Source organism: Perognathus longimembris, chromosome 2 (genome assembly GCF_023159225.1).
Source record: "Perognathus longimembris pacificus isolate PPM17 chromosome 2, ASM2315922v1, whole genome shotgun sequence".
In the NCBI taxonomy this organism is placed as follows: domain Eukaryota; kingdom Metazoa; phylum Chordata; class Mammalia; order Rodentia; family Heteromyidae; genus Perognathus; species Perognathus longimembris.
In genome coordinates this window covers 78042737-78063755 of record NC_063162.1, presented here as the reverse complement: position 1 = coordinate 78063755, position 21019 = coordinate 78042737, and the positions used below count along the sequence as shown (strand labels likewise).

The following is a 21019-nucleotide window of genomic DNA, read 5'->3' as shown; positions in this document are numbered from 1 at the left end:
TATTATAGAATGAGCTCTTACAATGAAATTCTCTAGTTATCTTTCCATTGTGTGCTTTTAAAAAAAATGTGAAAGTAGTCAAAGGGTTTGTGTGCTGCTCAGTCACCATCGTAGTAAGCATTTAAATACACACACACACACACACACACACACACACACACACACACACGGTGGTACTTTTGGTGTGGGGAGCTTTCATTTCAAGTTATTGCCAAGTTGCCAAGGAGTATATAGCAACTAGATAGCTTGATATTCTCAAATTTGTTGAAAATTTATGGGCACTTTTTCTTTTTGTTTTGTTTTTTTTTTTGGCCAGTCCTGGGGCGTGGACTCAGGGCCTGAGCACTGTCCCTGGCTTCTTTTTTGCTCAAGGCTAGCACTCTGCCACTTGAGCCACAGCGCCACTTCTGGCCGTTTTCTGTATATGTGGTGCTGGGGAATCGAACCCAGGGCCTCATGTGTATGAGGCAGGCACTCTTGCCACTAGGCCATATCCCCAGCCCCACTTTTTCTGTATTACTATGAAGTATTTGTTTTTGCTGAAGTTTGTAGGAAACAATTGCATACTATTAATTTGTTTTAGAAAATAGCCTAAGATAAACTTTTATCAAAAGATATTCAGGAAAAGTAGACTCTATAATGGAAATATATTCTAAATTTATATCACATTTTTCAGCTTCCCCCAGGATATAGAAGTGGGAGTTCTCAAGGCATAATGCTTTATATAAATTCCTTGAGGGTGGGTATGTCAATATATTCATTTCTCCTTTATGAAACCAGACATTGCATGTACTAGAAACTGTAATACTTACTTAACAGTAATTTAAATACTAAAACAGCTTTTGTCTCAGCATGTAGAACAATTTCAACTCTAAATTTATAAGCATTATGCCATTTAATTCAAATAGAAAAAGATAGTTAATAATTTCCTAAGATATTTCTTTCAATTCTAATGATTAAATTGTTATCTAAGTATATTTTAAAAATTGAATAATTTTTAAATGTACACCTGTAGTTATGAGTTTTAAGAATAACAACTTATTTGCTTAATGATTTGTAGGCTTATGATTATAATTTGGGGTTTCTTGTATATAAAACAACCCTGTTGATAAGCTGTCTTATATTCTTTTTCGTCATTTTGCAAATGAAGTAGCTGGACTTGAGAACGAGGAAGTGTTACTCTAAGATTACACAGTTTGTGAGGGATCAAAGTAATTTTCAAATATGGGTCTTAATGTCTTAGAGGTAGATTCAATTTCCATATCACAGCAGAGCCTTCTTCAGAGAGGCATGTTGAAAAAAAAAGAGTTGAGCTTCCATCTCATTCTAACTCCAATACTGCCACTTTAGGATTTGGTAAATATGGGCAAGTCTGATTATTTAATCGTCTGTTTTTTCTGTGAATAGTCCTTGAGGATGCAACCCTAATCCTGTGTACTAACACAGGATATCTAGTTTTCACTTATTATATTCTCATCTTTGTTCTAAGTATACTATTTTATCTGTTACATGTACAGATATAAATTACTAAAGCCCTTAACTCATTAAAAACATAAAAATTTTCACAATATGTATGTACGTACACTATATATACCTTCTGTATTATGTGTATATATTATGTAGATCTATGTGTGCATATATTTGCACACACATACACAAAACTGATGAGCTTTGGTTAGTGAAAATTTGGACACTAGGAAGTTCCTTCTGGAACTCCCTCTCAGCAGCAACATTATAGTACAATGTGTGGCCAGAACGGCAACTCCTTTCAGTGACCTTGTAAGAAGTTTTGATGGTTTTAGTCTGTTTGAACATATTTTGGTATTTTGTCTCTGTAATGTAGTTTAAGCAACATGTATTATTTCTTTATTAGAAAACAGCACTGCACAAGTAACATCCACAGGAAGCCTTGTATTCCAGAACTTTGATGAGAGTATGAGTGGAGTTTACACATGTTTCCTGGAGTATAAACCTACTGTGGAAGAAATTGTTAAAAGTCTTGAACTAAAATATATTGTATATGGTAAGAAATGAATTTAATTGTATTTTAACATTTATATTTTAAAGTGTTGGTATTTTAATGGATTTGTTTTAAAGAGGCTTTATTATTTTCAGCCTCTTAAAAAATACAAGCTGGAGCTGGGTGTTTTTACCCCTGAATCCTAGCTACTTAGGAGGCTGAGATCTGAGGATCACAGTTCGAACCCAGCCCAGGCAGAAAGTCCCCATGAGACTCTTATTTCCAATTAACCACTCAGAAAAGAAGGGGTGCTGTGGCTCAAGTGGTAGAGCACTAGCCTTGAGCACCAAGAGGCTCAAGGACAGTTTCTAGGCCCTCAGGTCAAGCCCCACAACCACCCCCTGTAAACAAAACAAAACAAAACAGAAAACAAGCTGAGTACTGGTGACCTGTTATCGTAGCTACTCAGGAAACTGAGATCTGAGAACCATAGTTTGAAGCCAGCCTGGGCAGGAAAGTCTGTGAGACTGTTATCTCCAGTTAACCTCCAGAAAACAAAATGATAGAGCACTAGCCTTGAGCAAAAAAGCTGAGGGAGAGTGCCTAGGGCCTGAGTTCAAGCCCCATGACCAATGAAAAAAAAAGACTAGGTTTGTATGCTCTTGGCAGTTTTACAGTGAAGGTACATTCTAGTTAAGAGTTTATAGTCATTTTTCTTCATGGGTACAGTGGCATGTATATATACACATTTAGGTCCATGAATACAAATGATGGTATAGATCAATGATGATCCACAGTGTTATAAATTTTATTGCCTTTTAATTTTTTATTGTTAAGTAGTTGTTCAAAGGGATTTCAGTGCAGCAAGTCAGTTCACAATTGTACTTCTTTTAAAGTCTGAATATTGTGATTGTTGGCATTCTGTCATCCTCAAAATTAGAACCATGAAATATGTAAATCCCTTGATTAACATTGAGATCTATCAGAGCATAATATCTGGGAGGGCTATCTTGCGATTGGACAGGAGAATTGTCTGAACAAAGGTTTGCAAGTTTTCACACATCAGAGGGAACATGTACGGTAGACAGAATACTGGCTCTCAAAGTGGCCTATGTCTTATTTGCAGAACTTGTGAACATATATCCTAAATTGAGAAAGGAAATTTGCCACTGTAATTAAATTAAGGCTCGAGTTGGAGAGAGATTATCTGAAGTGAACTGGGTGGGGGAGCAAAAGGGTCACAGGCAGAAAAAGGAGATGTGACAAAACGAGAAGTCTAAGTGGTTTTCTTTGAAGATGGAGAAAGAAGCCATGAGCCAATAGTGTCAGAAGCCTCTAGTATAGGAAGTGGTGTGAGTGGATTTTCCCTTGGAGTTTCCAGAAAGAATGCACCTTGGTTTTAGCCCAGTAAGACTCTTTGGATATCTGTTCTCCAGAACTGCAAGGTAATAGATGAGATGTTTGAAGTCACTAAATTTGTGGTAAAGTGCTGTAGTAGCAATGAGAAACTATATGACATTGTTTTCATCACTGAGATGCCATAGAACTAGCACAGTTATAAATGGTTTCCAAGTAATTTTTTTCTGAACAATTATTTATTTATTGTCAAAGTGATGTACAGAGGGGTTACAGTCTCTTACGTAAGGCAGTGGGTACATTTCTTGTACAATTTGTTTGATAATTTTTTTCCTATTCAAAAATAATTCTATATATCCTAAAGGAGACTTAATTTTCTAGTAAGAAATTCTACTAATTTTGCCAAGCAACTAATTGGTTTAAGTTTTTCAGTCATTCATATTTCATTTTTGTTACATAGCAGTTATATCCATCTTACTATTTAATTTAACCAGTTTATCATAAATATATGTGCAAATCTATCTTAAGCATATATCCATATAAGCTAACAAAGTTGAAAGTGCCTAAAATGAATACCATTTTACAGTAATTATAATGACAGTTAATATATACCAAACACATATATCAGTCACTGTTGTATTTTTGCGTGTAATTGTTATAACACCAAAAATATTAGATCTGTGTAGTGCAGCTAACTGGTAGCTTCTTTTGGAGGTAGTCACCTGAGGGAAAGAGCCTTACATTCTGGTCTGTAACCAATCTCAGGTAGATGGAGTCTCTATATTTCCTGGTGCAGTGGGGTAGGAAAGTATATTGGGCCTAGATCCAAATACAGGTCCACTGTTCTTACTCGGTTTTGTAGATTTTGGATCAGTGTCTCTTTAAATTTTTTCTGTTCTTTAAAATTAATTTACATTGGTTTTCTAGGAGCAAGTTTACAGAGCTCCTCTAGCAGTCATGTCAGCAGTCTGTCTCATGGTTACTTGAAAAAGAGCCCATTATTAGACTTGTCATTTCTTTTGTATATATTGTCAAAGTTACTATTCTAGATAAAACTAATCCAACTTTTCAAATGTGTTGAGATGAAGGTGTTTCTAGTGTATTTAGTCCCTTTTTTATTTTCAGTCATTTAATTATTATGTTATTTTCCTAATGTTTTAAGATGGGTCAACAAACTCTACTTTCTAATTTAAATTTAAAATATATTTCATTACTTCATTCCTTCTCTTATCTATTTTTGTTCTCCCATTTTTCTAAATTAACTTTACTTTTTGTTCATTCTTGAGATGGATCTTTATTAATTTTCCATTTTCTTTTTTTGTATCATTATCACACTATATTTACTTTCAGATATTTGAATAGCTACCCACAATTTTTGTTGTTTACAATTTTTAAATATTCAGTCATATTTAAAGTGACTTATCACCTACTTGTTAGTGTTTTATTTACTTAAAGATACTTTAGAAATATTCATTGTTTACTTTTCACTGTGCCAGAGAACATGGGTTTTATTACATTCCCTTCATAATAACAGTCTAGTAAAAGACCATTAATTTTTATTCCTGGATACTAATTAAATCTGTTTATAATACTAGGACTCCTTGGATTTATGATTTATATCCTTAACTTTGCCTTTCATGTATTAGATCTGGTATATTTTATGTATGCTTATGCAGCTTATCAAATCTTTATTCAGCTATGGTCTGACACTTAACTTTTTTACTTTCTAATATTGGTGACATTTTTCCTTTGCACTTCAGTGACTATATAGTTTTCAATATATCAGATCCTAATTTTTCATAATTTTCACAGGTTCTTACATTAATCACCTCATTTGGATTTTGTTTTGATTTATAGTTTCTTACTATTAATATCTTTTTAACATTTTGAGAGATTATATTTTTAAGTCTTATAATTTAAGTTTTATTGTTAAATTGTATTGTTTTTATGAACTTGTACTTATCTATACCACAATACAAAATGCTTTTTATAGCGTGTGTAATATGGTGCATCACTTACAGTTTGCATTTTTCCTTTTTTAAAAATTTTTATTGTCAAACTTATGTACAGAGAGGTTACGGTTTCATACGTTAGCATTGGATACATTTCTTGTACTGTTTGTTACCTCCTCCCTCATTCTTCCCTCCCCCGTCCCCCTTTCCCTCTTCCCCCATGAGTTGTTCAGTTGATTTACAGCAAACAGTTTTGCAAGTATTGCTTTTGTAGTCATTTGTCTTTTTATCCTGTGTCTCTCGATTTTGGTATTCCCTTTCACTTTCCTAGTTCTAATACCTAGTTCTAATACACGGTTTTCAATGTACTCAGATAATATACAGTGATAGTGCAGGTACAACCACAGGAAGGGGATACAAGAGGAACATCAACAATTGAAGCTATGGTTTCACATGCCATCTTGAAAGTAATTACAACAGTGATATAACAGTTGTTTCCATAACATGGAGTTCATTTCACTTAGCATCATCTTATGTGTTCATAAGGGTATGGCTATTGGGCTCTTGTGATCCTCTGCTGTGACTAGTCTGAACCTGTGCTAATTATTCCCTATGAGGGAGAAGGTACTTTTGACATCCTTTAACATGTTTATTTTTCCTTTTGAGAGTTTCTATTTCGATACATTTCTGTTCTTCTAAGTTATTGTGTCCTTATTAGTTTCTTTTCCTCTCCTTTCCCTCTTTCTTATTTTCAAGAGTGTCTTGCTACTTGTCCAGGCTGGTCTCAAACTTATAATCTTCCTGCTTCAGCCTTCCACGTGCTGAGATTATAGATACACCTCCGCTCCTGGCTCTTGTTGTTTGTTACATTTTGAATCATATGTTCTAGCTCACTAGTTATCAAATTATGGTCCAGAGTGCTTGAAATGCCTTCAAGAGATTAGTGAGATGAAAACTTATAAAGTGTACAAAAATGTTTGCTGAGATTATGGTAGAAAAACTACTGGCACCCCGACCCAGAGCAAGGATGTTCTATCATGTACACTAATGGAAACTAAGTCTTCACTGAAAAGTATGCAGTTTCTTTCAAAGCCAATTTTTATTAAAATTAGCCCATACAAAGAGGCATGGTTTCCTTTAGGAATTCCTTTCAAGATGAAGCATAAAAATAGTTAATTTTACTAAAACCTTACTGCTCAGTTCATGTCTTTTTCATGGTCTTTGGGGGGAAATGGGAAACATACATGAAGTATATGTACATAAGAAAATAAGATGCACTCTTGAGATATGCTCTTCTGTATCTCAAGTATACTTCCTTACATCTGAAACCAAATGAATTTAATTGTAACATATCACTTCTAATGTATCACATTGTAACATATCACCTTGTCTTGGAATTGACAGCATTTGGAAGCTCTATATATCAGTGGAACAATAATTTTCACATGGTTTCTGCATAATATTACAAAGCATCACTTGCTCAGAGTATCAGCTGCTAAAAATAAATGGGAACCACACTGATATGATTTCAGATTTGTCTTTTGTGTTGTTGTTGGTTGTGCGGCTTGAACTCTAGGCCTAGGTGCTGTCCCTGAGCTCTTCAGCTCTTCAGCTAGTGCTCTACCACTTTGAGCCACAGTGCTCCTTCCATTTTTCTGGATAATTGGAGATAAGAGTCTCATGGACTTTTCTGCCTGGGCTGGTTTTGAACTGAGATCCTGAGATCTCAGCCTCCTGAGTAGCTAGGATTATAGGCGTGAGCCACTGGCACCCGGGAACAGATTTCTATTTTTGTACTGTCTCTCCTGGGGTTTGAACTCAGGATCTTATACATGCTAGGCAGACATTCTACTGCACTCCTATACATTCTGTTACACTCCTTTCTCTGCTTGTTTTTAAGTTGGAGTCTTGATTTATTTTCTCAGCTGGCCTGGCCTGAGATTTTTCTGTTTATGCTCTCCAGGAGTCTCTGGGATGACGGGCACATGCCAACATGTCTAGCTGTTGTTCAAGATGAAGTCTCCAGGGCTATTTTTGTATGTGTATGCAGGCTGACTTTAAACTACAGTCCTCTGACATTTGCTTCTGATAGCTAAAATTACAGAATTAGTACACTGTGCTTGGTAAAGAAATATTTTTTTATGTTCTTCAAATAAGCTTGTAGCAGCTTGAATGTAGAAGTAAGTATAAAAACATAGCTGGGTTTTATTGAACTTGGAACAGTAATCTTCTTTCTGATTCCTTCTGAAAAGCTTAAGTTTCTAAAAAATGTTTTATATTGTTTAGTATATTTATTTTTACATTTAGTGAATACTTTAAAATTTTTTGAATTAACATGAAATAATACCTATTTAACTGTATGTATTGATAGAAATAACATAGCCCACCAATTTATTTATTTGAGACAGAGTCTGACTACATAGCCCATGCTGTCTTTGTGAATTTGTGCTCCTGTTGCCTCTGCCATCTGAATTCTGGGGATTATAGAGGTGCATCACCATGCGCAGTAATAATTTTTTAGAGACTAATCCTTCTTACTGTATATCCTTTCTCTCAACTTTTATTTTTCAAAGTGTAATTCAGGTTTTTTAAAAAATACATCTCTTGTTTAAAAGTTTATTATTTTAATATGAGGATTTTAGTTTTTCAAAGCTCTTGCAGGATGCCTTGTTTGCTTGATGATTCCCAACAAGAACATGAGGGATTCAACATAGGTAAGCTAAAAGGATAGTATCAGCAAGGAAAAAGGCATAGGTAGGGAGTGGAGAAATCCATGTACAGAATACTCTCTTTCCATGACATGACCTCTTGGAGTCTGTTTCTTTCTTTAGTGGTTATAATCAATTGTTTTTCCATCCTTCTTTCTTTTCTTCCTTTTTTTGAGAGTATGAGTGATACCACTTTCTTAGTTTCTAAGAGTTGTTTTGAGGAATCTTTAGGGTCTTGTAATGATAGGATCTATGTAATATAGGGATAATTGCCTTCTTTCCTTCCTATTTGTATCCTTCTTATTTATCTGGCCTATTATATTATTAAATATTATTATATTTTTCCTATTGCTAGGAATTCAAGAACTAGATGGATTAAAAATGAAGAAGAGTAGTCTCAAGAGATTGCCATTTTCCCACTCTCTACCTCCCCAAAAGCTGGGATTATTTATAGATGTTAGCCACTTGACCTCGCCACCTTAACTTGCTTGTAGATTTCTTTTTCCTTTTAAATGAATTTAGGTTTACCTGAAGTTGTAATGAGGGGAGTCAGTGGCTTTCATTCTTATTCTTAAAGAAACTTTTAGAGGGCTGGGAGTATATCCTAGTGGCAAGAGTGCTTGCCTCCTACACATGAAGCTCTCAGTTCGATTCCCCAGCACCACATATATGGAAAATGGCCAGAGGGGGCACTGTGGCTCAAGTGGCAGAGTGCTAGCCTTGAGCAAGAAGAGGCCAGGGACAGTGGTCAGGCCCTGAGTCCAAGGCCCAGGACTGGCCAAAAAAAAAAAAAGAAACTTTTAGAGCTTTTCTCAGCACTTAGAGGCCTTTTTTTCTACTGTAAATACACAGATAATATTAGCTTTGTGAGTGTAATTAATGTTAACTTACAAGACCAGTGGACATTACTAGTGTTCATTTAAATTTGAGTTCATTTAAGTTATGTGGAGTGCAAGCTATGAAAATGGGTAGGGGACACTGGTTAGCAGAAGCAGCAGCAGTGATCTGTCTTGCAAGGTGAACTTTTTGATATTTCCTATTGCTATATATTTATTTTCATGTTTATATTTCTCCTATCTCTTAGCAGTATTTTGAGGTGGGCTTGAAAAAAATACATGTTGTCAGTTCCAGATATTATTATTAAAATCAGTAAAATATAGAATTATTATAAACATACATTTTCAGATATTGTTGGCAATCTTATACTTCCTTGTAAGATTTGTTACTTAATTTTAGCACTTGGTCAAACCTGAATTTTATCGCTAAATATAGTGGTTAAGAACATGTAATGAGGGCTGGGAACATGGCCTAGTGGCAAGGTTTGATTCCCCAGAACCACATATATAGAAAACGGCCAGAAGTGGCGCTGTGGCTCAAGTGGCAGGGTGCTAGCCTTGAGCAAAGAGAAGCCAGGGACAGTGCTAAGGCCCAGGACTGGCAAAAACAAACAAACAAACAAAAAAAAAAAACATATAATGAAACTCTTTAGACTAGAATTTTAGTTTTAATAGCATTGTTAGCATTAGTTTTAATAGGCTTTGGGCCTGTTACATAAGCCTCAGGTTTCTCAGTTTCTTCGTGATAGATACAATAATGCCTATCTTCAAAAGATATAAATAAGTTCATATCTGTAAAGTGCTTAAGGTACTATTTGGCTAGATAAATGTTTTGTTAAATGTAGAAGTTATCACTGATATAAAAAAATGAGCTATGAATTTATCCCAAAGAACTGTTTGTCTTGAATTATTGCAATATATATTTGAATTCCTTCAATAACCATATTTGTGTCTTTCTCTGTTTAATTTTTATAGCTTTTCGTGAACCTCATTTTTATTACCAGTTCACAGTACGATATCATGCTGCTCCCTGCAATAGTATCTATAATATTTCTTTTGAGAAGAAGCTTCTTCAGATTTTAAGCAAGCTAGTTCTTGACCTTTCATGTGAAATTTCTTTACTTAAGTCTGAATGCCATCGTGTTAAAATGCAAAAAGCTGGTTTGCAAAATGAATTGTTTTTTACGTTTTCAAGTAAGTATATAAAATATTGTAAAACAAAGCAAGTTGGACATTCATAATCAATTTTAAACACATGTTGTGAATTATCAGCAACAGTTTTAGAATGTAAATGTTAAAAATGTCAGTATGTTTCCTATTCTCTACTTTGGCTTAGTGCTATTAACTTTCCAAATAAAATCCTGCTGACTTAGGAACTTAATGAAAAAAGTTTATTTCTCTCAGTATCTTACTCTGGTGACTTACTGTGAAGTGGAACTTAATGCAACGATCTGTTACATTATTTAGTTAGTGAAGATTTAATTTGTAAATGCATCTAGTTTTAATTATAGTGTATACTCTAAAATAATCAACTTAGTGGGCTTTTCTTGATAATGTACAGTGGAGGACTATTATTTTCTAGAAATTAAAGAATTGGACTTGATATCGAAGGACAGGGGATGTATAAGTATTCTGTGTCATGAATGATCTCAAGAATAGCCACTTATGTCCTCCTTTTGTTCTATTTCTTCCTGCCTTTTTGTTTTTCTTAATTTGCCTTCTATCAGTATTTGATTTAATCTGCCCATTGCCTAGATTGCTGCTCTTCTCTATCTCTTACTGTATTTCTCTTTTTCTTCTTGGCTATTTATGACCAACTTCTGAAACATAATTGAGAGACATGAAGCTTTGTCTTTTCTCTTCCTTACTACTGTCTGTTCTTCCAGAAAATAGTTAAGAATTTCTCCAGTAGCCGTTGAGACAAATTTTAAGAGATAGATCAGGTTTTTTCATTACTTTCCCAAGAGCCCATTATTAATATTCATATGAGTTATAAAATCTTTCCTTGGTCTTTCTAAATAAGTGAACAAGTCCTTAGCAAACTTGCAATTCCTTTTCAACTTATAAAGAAAAGAAATGATAGTGTTCTTGTTGTGCTGGTACTGGGGCTTGAACCAGAACCACAAGTTCTTGATTGTGATTTTTGCTCAAGACTGGTGTTTTACTACTTTAGCCATACCTCCACTTCCAGAAATGGACACAAATATACTCATCTTAAAACTCAGTTGTGTATCTCTCTCCTTTTTCCTTTTAATTTCTTTTATGGTACTGAGTTTAAACTTGGGGCCTTGTGCTTGCTAGGCCAGTGTGCTACCATTTGAGCCATGTCCTCTTTTATCTTTGATGGAAGGTTATCTTTTCACTTAATAGTACCCATTGCAAAGTTGTTTTCAATTTTGATGAAATCCAGTTTATTTTTTTTTCCTTTTTATGATCTTGGTGTTGTATCTAAAATCCAAGGTCATCAAGATGTGCCCCTTTTTGTGATTTAAGCTCCCTTTGTTTATCATGCTTATAATGACTGTCTCTTGAAAGGAAAAACCACAAACCTAAGTTACATATAATCTCTGATGGGATGTTTGTATATCCTTTCTAACTTTAGGAAAAGGGTAAATTTTTTCTCATTGAGTTGTTTGAAAACAGTTAAGACTGAAGAACAGGCAGAGATTTTTTTTTTTTGCTGGTTCTGGGGCTTGAACTCAAGGCTTAGGTGCTGTCCCTGAGACTCTTTGTGCTCAAGGGTAGTGCTCTACTACTTGAGTCACAGCACCACTTCTGGCTTTTTCTGAGTAGTTCATTGGAGATATGAGTCTCACAGAGACTTTTCTGCCGGGACTGGCTTTGAACCATGATCCTCAGATCTCTGCCTCCTCAGTAGTTAGAATTAGAAGAATAATTTCTTTTTTAATGGTTTGAAGCCAGTTTGGGCAGAAACCCAGTCTCCAGTTAACCAGCAAAATGCTGGACTGGAGGCATGGCTCAAGTGGTGAGTGTGTGAGTCAACCAAACTGTGAACACAAGGCACTGAATTCAAGACCCAGAATTAGCAAAGAAAAACAAGTAAACAAAAACCCATAAAACATAAACATCAAAAACTGATATCTATGTACCAAATGTCACTTACTGTAGATAAAAGGAAGCCAGAACAGGCAAATAGATGTAAAGAACCCATACAACATGAATTCCATAGGAAAATACCAACCGCATAATAACCACATATTTTCAGTGGCACATTAACTACATTTACTTACAAGCTACATAAAATTAAAACACCTGAAAAACTAGACTATTCACTTATGAGTCCAATATAGTTTTATATATATATATATTATTTCCAATATAGTTTTAAATGAAAGTGGAATCACTTTATTAACTAATTTGATTTTTACAGAAACCACTATACTCATCAAACCCACAGTTGATTTAAGAGAACTTACACAATTATTTTGCCCTAATCCATTCATTCTTTGTATTGAGCTATTGTTTAACAGTTATACTGCTCTTCAAGTTACATGCTTTAGGAATCCTCCTGTTTTAGTTTTCTATGGAGCTGAGAATGCAAATTGTCACCACCATGACATGTATAAAAGCTTCTTTTCAGGAGTAAGAGTTTGAAATACATACTCAAGAGTTTTATAAGAACCATAAACAAGCCAGGTGCCAGTGACTCAAGCCTGTAATCCAACCTACTCATTAGACTGAGATGTGAGGATCATGGTTCAAAACCAGCCTGGGTAGGAGTCTATGAGACTCTTACCTCCAATTAACTACCAAAAAACCAGAAGTGAGGTTGTGATTCAAGTGGTAGAGTACTAGCTTTGAGGAAAAAAGCTTAGAGATCATGTCCAGGCTCTGAGTTCAAGCCCTAAGACTGGTGCGCGTGCACACACATGCACACACACAAAAGGTTAAAGTTTTTACTGGTTTTGGTGTATTTTCTTTGCGTTTTATATTTTGGGTTCACTCTCCACTAAACTTGTTTATATTACTGCCATATCATCTCTATACATGAGTAATTTTTACCCTACTTTGGCATGTTTTGAGCATTACTATATTTTCACTATGATGGGATTTGTGTTGTTTTCTTGAGACAGGGTCTTCCTATGTAGCCCATGTTGCCTTTGCCCTTGCAGTATAACTTAAATGGGCCGTAAAGTTGTGGCCCAGTTTCCTGCACTGCAGTGTATGAACTTCTACACCCATTATAATGATAGGCTCGTTTATGTTGTGCATTTGCATTTTGGAACAAAAATACTTTGTACCTCTATATCATGAATTAACTTTCTCTTCATGATATCGTTTTTCATATCTGTGTATTGAACTGAGCTATCAGCAAAACTATATGCTTCTCATTAATGAAACTTCTACTCACTGGGCAATGTAGAATGCTCTTAGAATTCTCTGTTTGGTTCTACTCCAGTGTGAGTTCTTTCACGTTGGTAAAAGCAAGTTAATTGACAGAATGTTGTCCTTCATGGAGTACCTATCTACATAGAGTTACTCTCCAATGTGAATTGTTCCATATACATTGGAGGCAATGAGAATAAGTGAACACTTGCCCACCATGTTTACCATCCATAAGGTTTTTCTATAGTGTGAATTCTTTCATGTGTTTTAATGGAAGCATAATAATTAAAGGCTTTCTTACATTGCTGATGACACATATAGTTTCACTCCAGTGTGTTCTTTCCTCCACTTGAAGATATCATGAATGAGTGAATGCTTTTTCTACTTACGCACTACATCCATAAATTTTCTCTCTAGAATAAGTTTTTGTATGCCTTTGAAGGACACTGAATAAGGGAAGGCTTTCTCAATTGCTTATATCCATAAAGTTTCTGTCTAGTGTGATTCTTTTCATGGATTTTGATGGAATTATAATAAATAAGGACTTTGTGACGTTCCATAAATCTATAAGGTTTCTCTGTAGTATAAGAACTTTTCATGTCTTTGGAGGTTGGAGTTAAGACTTTCCCACATGCTTACATTCATAGTGTTATGTCTCCAGTATGATTACTTTCATGCATTTGAAGGGAAGTGAAATGAATGAAATGTTTTCCACATTGCATACACACACACACACACACACACACACACACACACACACACACACACACAGTTCTCTCCAGTGTGATTTTTTTTCATGAGTTTGAAGGCCATGAGAACCAGTGAATTCTTTCCTACATTGCTTATATCTGTAGAGTTTCTCTCCAGTGAATGATCTTTCATACCTTTGAGGATCATTAGTCTTAAATCCACATTGCTTACATGTATAGGTTACAAATAGGTAACAGTGATAATTTATCCACACCGATGGGTTTTGCAAGGCATTATTCCAGGAAGAATTTTTTGTTTACAATATGACCTAGTGTTGTTGTTTATGTTTACAGAGTCTCTGAATAACTTCAGTTATTTCTCTAGGCATGTTTGTAGTTGTATGTGACATTTTGATTATCCTGTTTTGTTCCTATAGAGGGTAGGTTTCTGAAGGTTTCCAACGTCACATCTCTATAGAGCTTATTTCTGGAGAGATGCAACTAAGTCCACTCTTTCAAGGTGAAGTTCATAGCCACATCTTCCTGTGTTCATAATTGACAGGTCATAGAGAAAGAAAACAAGCAATGGTATTGTTGAAATCAGCATCTATCAGCCATCTATCAAGTGGAGTCAACTGATATTGCAGAATAACTCATCTTGCTACTACACATATACATCTTTCTCAAGACATGGAATATTTACCAACCAGGGAACCTGTTTTGATCATTTCCAGTTTCTTTGGTGACCCTGGTCCTCTCCAAGGCTTTAGTGGCTCAGACTGGTCATGGTGAAAGTGACTCAGTATCTTCCAGAAGCATGTATCTGACCTAGAAAATAGTTGTAAGCTTTTATATTTAGGAAAGATCTGTTTTGAGCTAGTTTTGTATATAGAGTGAGATAGGGGTTCAGCCTCACAAGAGCAAACCAGGTAGCTATTGAGTTATCTGTCAAAGGACAATTTGTTGAGGAGACTTTTTTTTCCACATTGAATACCTTTGGTACCCTTGCTGAAAGCGATTAGCCATTGCTACATATAGGCTTATTTCTAGACTAAATTTTAATCTATCCTGTGTTTCTTCCCTTATGCAAATACCACACTAGTTTTATTACAGTAGTTTTGTAATAAGATTTGAAACTGAGAAGTGAAGAGTCTTCAGTAATGTACTTCAGTGTTTCTATGGTTGATTGCAATTCCATATGAATTTTATGGTTTGTTTTTCCATGTAGTTTTTGTGGCATCTTTTTGTGGATAGGACTTGCTATATAATCATAATGTCTTTTTTTCTTTCTTATAACAAATTTTAATTTAAAATCTGTTGAGTATTTTAGAGCCACCATAGGTGTCTTGATGAATACACTTACATGAAGTAGTTTTCTATTTTTTCTTTTTTTTTTTTTTTTACCATTTTGCATCTTTGAGAATCTCTTGTAGATATCATGTAGTTAAATCCAGTAGTTTTACCAATTATAACAACTGTAGATTTTAGTTGAATCTGTTAAGTTAACCATTTAAACTCTTTCCTCTTAAATTTATTATAAGGAAAGAAGGAGTTTTTAAATTTGTGGCATGTCTTTACAAATAAATGATTTCATCACTTTTTGGGACCATGACTAGAAAGAAAAATTCCTGATAGTTGTATTTTTAATTTCTTAAGACTTCTGATTGTTTCCCATAGTAATAGTTGAAATAATATGTGTCCTTATTCTAAACATTCCATAATACTTGTTAGGTCTTACCTTTTTTATAACAACTAACTAGAAAGTTTGGGGTAATATCTCATTGTGATTTTGATTTTAATTTAGCAAGGAGAGATGTTGAGTAAGTTTGCATAAGTATGTTTGCCCATTCTGGGGCTTGAACTCTGGGCATGGGCTGCCTATAAGCTTTTTTGCTCAACACTGGCACTCATCCCTGAGACACACCTCTACTTCCAGTTTTTGTTTGTTTGTTTGTTTTGTAATTAATTGGAGATAAAAGTCTCAGTGACTTCCCTGTCAGGGTTTGCTATGAACCTGATCTCAGCCTCCTAAGTAGTGAGGATTATAGGCATGAGCCACTGACCCCCCCCCCACACACACTTTATTTTAAACATTGTTATATCTTTTTTGGAGAAATGTCCATTCAGATCCTTTGAATCTTAATTGGGTTACTATTTTTTTTCAAATTGTTGTAAGTTCCTCATATTTTAAATATGAACTTGATGTTTTCTGGAATATATTATAGGTATTAAACTGTTAATATTTATAAATTAAAATAACTGTGCCATGTGCTATTTTGTGAGATTATTATTTGATTTCTTTAATTGATATGTAACTCTTAAGATTCTTTTTGTGTTCCTTTATGAGTTTTGGCAGGTTATGTCTTTTAAGACATTTAATTGACTTCTTATCTAAATTTTACATTTCTCCGTTCTAGAATTAAAATTGTCATTCAATTTCCTAAATGGAAGTCTCAATTATTTATATTCTAATATTTTTTCATTGCTGTAATTTCTTCATCTTTTTACTTTATGCCACTAATATTGTTTAATGGTCTTATCACTTTCATTTTACTAAAAAATGCTTCTGTTGAAGCTTTATATAATGTATCTGTGTTACTAATTTAGTTGTGTATGGTCGGAATGCATGTACTGTGTGATCCTTCCTACCTCTTTTTCTCTCTCTCTCTCTCTCTTGCTCACTCTCTGCTCTTTCTTTATTTGTGTGTGTGTGTGTGTGTGTGTGTGTGTGTGTGTGTGTTTGCTGTTTGACTTAGGGCCTCATACTTGTGAGGCAAACTGTGTACCACTTGAGCCATGCACCTAGTCCTTTTGTTTATAATTAGTTTTTGAGACAAGATCTAACATGGGCCAGCCTCCAGCTCAAGATCTTCCTGTCTGCTTGCTTACTAGCAGGCATTAACAAGTATTAGCTAAAGGTATTACCAGCATTAGCTGTCATTTTTGGCCTTTTTTCCTTTTAAAGACAACCTTTTTTATTGTATTTTGTGCTAGTCCCAGGGCTTGAACTTATGGCCTGAGCACTGTTCCTGAGCTTTTTTGTTCAAGGTTAGCATTTTACCACTTGAACCACAATTTCAATTCCTGCTTTTTTTGATGATTAATTGTAGAGAAGAGGCTCATGGACTTCCCTCCCCAGGCTGGCTTCAGATTGCAATCTTGAGTGAGACCTTAGTATCCTAAGTAGCTAGAATTATTGGTGTGAGCTACTGGTACCTGGCCCTTTTTACATTTTTACTATTTGTTGGTGTACAAAGGGGTTTCAGTTCACCATGTCGGTTTATAAGTACAATGAATCTTGACCAATTTCACACCTTTCATTCCTGCTAACCCCACCTATCCTCTCAGGCTTCCTGGTTTCATTTTTACATATGTGCATTGAATAGGATCACTGTGTCCACCTTCCCTTTTTACATTTGTCTACTCTCCTTCCCTTTGATGCCCCACCCAACAATACATGTTATAGTTTTCTTATATTCATTTTGTTAACTTTTAAATTGTTCAAAGGCATTACACCATTAGAATCCTTCCCTGTGTATACCCGACTGTGGACAACTTTTATTTATACATTTGTATGTATACATATGCCCTTGTATATGTTTTTATATATGCTAAAAATTTATAACTAACTTCTACATATGAGTGAAGACTTGAGTCATTGTCTCTCTGACCCTGACTTATTTCATTTAATGTAATTTTTTCCAGGTCCATGCATTTCCCTGCAAAAAACCATAATTCTTCCTGATGGATTAGTAAAATTCCATTTTTTCTATTTACCACATTGAAGGGCATTTGGACTGTTTCTATAACTTAGCTGTGGTGAAAAGTTCAGCAATTAACATGGTTATGCAAGTGTCTTTACTGTATCCTGATTTGTAATTTTTGGATAAGTGCCTAAGAAAGAATGGTGTGGCTGGATCATAGGGTAGTTTTCTATATTTGGTTATTTTAGCTATCCCTAAACTGCCTTCCATAGTGGTGGTAATCATACATATTCACCCCAACAGTATAATAGGGTTTCTCCCCCCTATGCTTGCTAGCATTTGTTGTTAATTGTGTTCTTGATGATGGCGATTCCTACTGTGGTGAGATGGAATCTCACCGTTGTTTTGATTTGCGTTCTCTTTATGGCCAGAGATGCTGACCTTTTTTGTGTGTGTATATTGGCCATTTTTTAGTTCTTCTGAGATGCCTTTCTTTAGCTCCTTTTTCTATTTAATATAGGATCATTGATTCTTTTGGAGTTTAGTTTCATTTTCACTCTTCATATTCTGAATACTTACCTTGTCAAATGTATAGCTGGCAAAGATCTCCCTTTCTATAGGCTAGTAACTAAATTCTTTGCTGTTCAGATACTCTTAGCTTGATGTAATCTCATTTATCAATTTTGTCTCCAATTTTCTGAGCCCCTGGAATTCTATTCAGGAAGTTCCTGCCTATACCAATAAATTTCATGTTTTACATTAAGGCCTTTGGTTCATATTAAACTGATTTTAGTACAAGGTGACAGGCAGGAATCAAGATTCATTCTAAACCATTTGTTGAAGAGGCTCTCTTTTTTCCAACATATATTTCTGGCCCTCTTGTCAAATATCAGATGGGCTGGAAGAACATGACTTTATTTTTGGATCTTCTGTTCCATTGGGCTTCAGGTCTGTTTTTGTGTTAGTACCAAGGTATTTTTATTACTAGATTACTGTAGCTCTGTAATAAAATTTGAAGTATGAGATTATGATTTATTTTATCCAGGATTGCTTTGACAATTCAGGGGTGGAGGGAGGTATTGTCCATATGGCTTTTTTTTCTCTATCTTGGTGAAGAATGCAACTGAGATTTTGATGAATATTGCATTGAATTTGTAGATTGCTTTTGCCATTATTTTCAGTTTTACTATGTTAATCCTGCTAATCTTTGTACTTCTTAATGTCTTCTTTAAGTTCTTCAAAGTTTTGTAATTTTTTACTGAAGAGCTTGGTTAGGTTTGCTTTTTAGGTGTGTTTTGAGGTTATTTTAAAGAAAATTGTTTTCCTGAATTCCTCTATCTGCTCATTGTTGATGTAGAGAAAAGCTACTGATTTTTGATGTAGAGAAAAGCTACTGATTTTTGTTTGCTTTTTATATTCTGTTGTTTGGCCCAAAGTATTTATCAGCTTGAGGAGTCCTGGGGATAGAATCTGTTCTTTGGATAGAGAATTATACCATCTGCAAAAGATTTTATTTCCCCCTCCTCTATTTGGTTCTGATCTATGTTTTTTCTTGCTAAGAATCCCAATATTATACTTAAAAGGAGTGAATGGCTTTGGGTCCTTTAGCTTAGACTGACCTTGAGCTCTCAGTCCTCGTTATTCAACCCAATGATGCACAGCTGTTATCCAGCTATATAAGAGGCTCAGATTGGGTAGAGCATAGTCCAACCCAGGCAACAAGACACCATGTCAATAGGAAAAACAAACAAAAAAACCCAACCTGGGTTGGTGGTATGCTTCAAAAATTTCAGAAACAACAGCAATTTTAAATAGGAGAATGATAGTCTAAGTTGGCCCGGAGAGAAAAAGTAACAACATTTCATCTTTGATATAACTAGAGAAGAAAAAGGGATGGAGATGTGATTCAAGTAGCAGGGCATCTGGTTTGCAAGTGGGAAATTCTGGCGTTCAAACCCAGTACCACCAAGAAAAAAGAAAAAGAAAGGTTTTATGGAAATTATTAGTTCTTTGAAAGAATTCTGTACAAAATGTACAACTTAAGTCTTTTACATAGACTAAAGATAAAGATGATATAGGACATATAGAGCAATCAGTGAGATATAGCTATGGTTAGAATTATACAGGTAATAGTAATAAAAATATAGATGGTTTTGATTGCTAGACTGAAGTCTTTATGATTCTATTCATATTCTCAAAGCTTTAAAGTTTGTCAAGAGTTGCATTGGTCAACCTGTTGTTTCAGAGTAGAAAGTAAATTTTAAGATGATATTAAATATATATGCCCCTGTTAGTGATAAATATAAGGGTGTAAGTAAGATTTCTTTTTCTATATTTTGATGAACAATAGGAATTAAAGAGTTTTGAGCTATGTTGTGAATTATTGGTGCAATAATTTAGAAGAATATATTAATGGAAGTCCTTGAAGGTGTATTTTGGTTCTTATTCTTGTTTTTCAAGTCTTGGTAGTACAATGGAAAATTTTCTCAGATGAGCTTATAGATTCTGCTCATTTCTACATTGCCAAATCAATCTGCTTTTCTTGTTTTCTTTTTTTCACTTCATATGATAAATGTATAGATTAATTCCTAGCTCCTAGTTTTATTCTGGAAATTGTGACATCAATGTGTATATTCATGCATTAAAAGATTAGCATTTCAGTTACCATAAACTTTCATTGTTTAGCCTCATTTCCATTTCGGTGTTGTTACCATACTTTATCTGCCATAGACATTTGCGTTCGTCTAGTGATATATAATAACAATGGACAAAGCTAAATAGGAGTTTCATGAATATACACATACGTACTTGTATTATAAATGATGAATTAATTCTCTTAATGTTTTATAAAATCCAAAAAGACATAACAATAATCAAGAAATTTAATCTTAAGTTTGTTGTAAAAGTGAATGTTTCCTGATTTATGTAAGACAAAAGAAATATTTGAATTTTGCTGAAGCTATTTAGCACTAGAAAAAGTTGCTTATATTTTATACAAGAGAAATATTAGACAAAAGATGTTTTCTTTTTCAAGAGCCAATTTAAATTTATGATACAGTATTTAGACCCATGAGAAAATATAATATATATATTTTTAGTTTCATCTCTAGACACTGAAAAAGGACCCAAGCCATGTACAGACCATCAGTGTGAATCTTCCAGAAGACTATCTAAGGTATGTTAGGTATCACTGGAGAAAGAAAAAAAAAATTTTGAACATATTCAGTGTGTAAGTAAGCACCTTAGCTATTTGTAAAATAAACCCCCAGAGTTAGGGATTTCAATAATAAAACTTCACCCAACAAAGAACTTCGTATAATCAGTACTTAGTACTTTCAAAGTTAATATTTTGTAATTGAGTGTGTGGAAAAGAATTTATTTGGCCCTATTTGCTATTACTCAGTAATTTATATTTATTAATCAAAAGAGATCATGGCTGGAATTATAGATTCTTATGTACTAAACTT

At 34.4% G+C, this 21019-nt stretch overlaps 1 protein-coding gene across 5 annotated transcripts in view; it reads left to right on the top strand.

The window, feature by feature from the left end:
- Positions 1–21019, top strand: part of LOC125346749 (zona pellucida binding protein) — an 84745-nt gene that overhangs the window by 23103 nt on the left and 40623 nt on the right. For 4 of the 5 annotated variants that reach the window (XR_007210024.1, XM_048339558.1, XM_048339559.1 and 1 more), the window contains 3 exons: positions 1874–2023; positions 9788–10006; positions 20651–20727. Coding sequence is in view for 4 of the 5 variants with exons in the window: in XM_048339558.1 (XP_048195515.1) it covers positions 1874–2023; positions 9788–10006; positions 20651–20727 (446 nt within the window). In the remaining variant the exon portion in view is untranslated. The remainder of the gene's footprint in view (positions 1–1873; positions 2024–9787; positions 10007–20650; positions 20728–21019) is intronic. The other variant, XM_048339557.1, reaches the window with a different exon arrangement.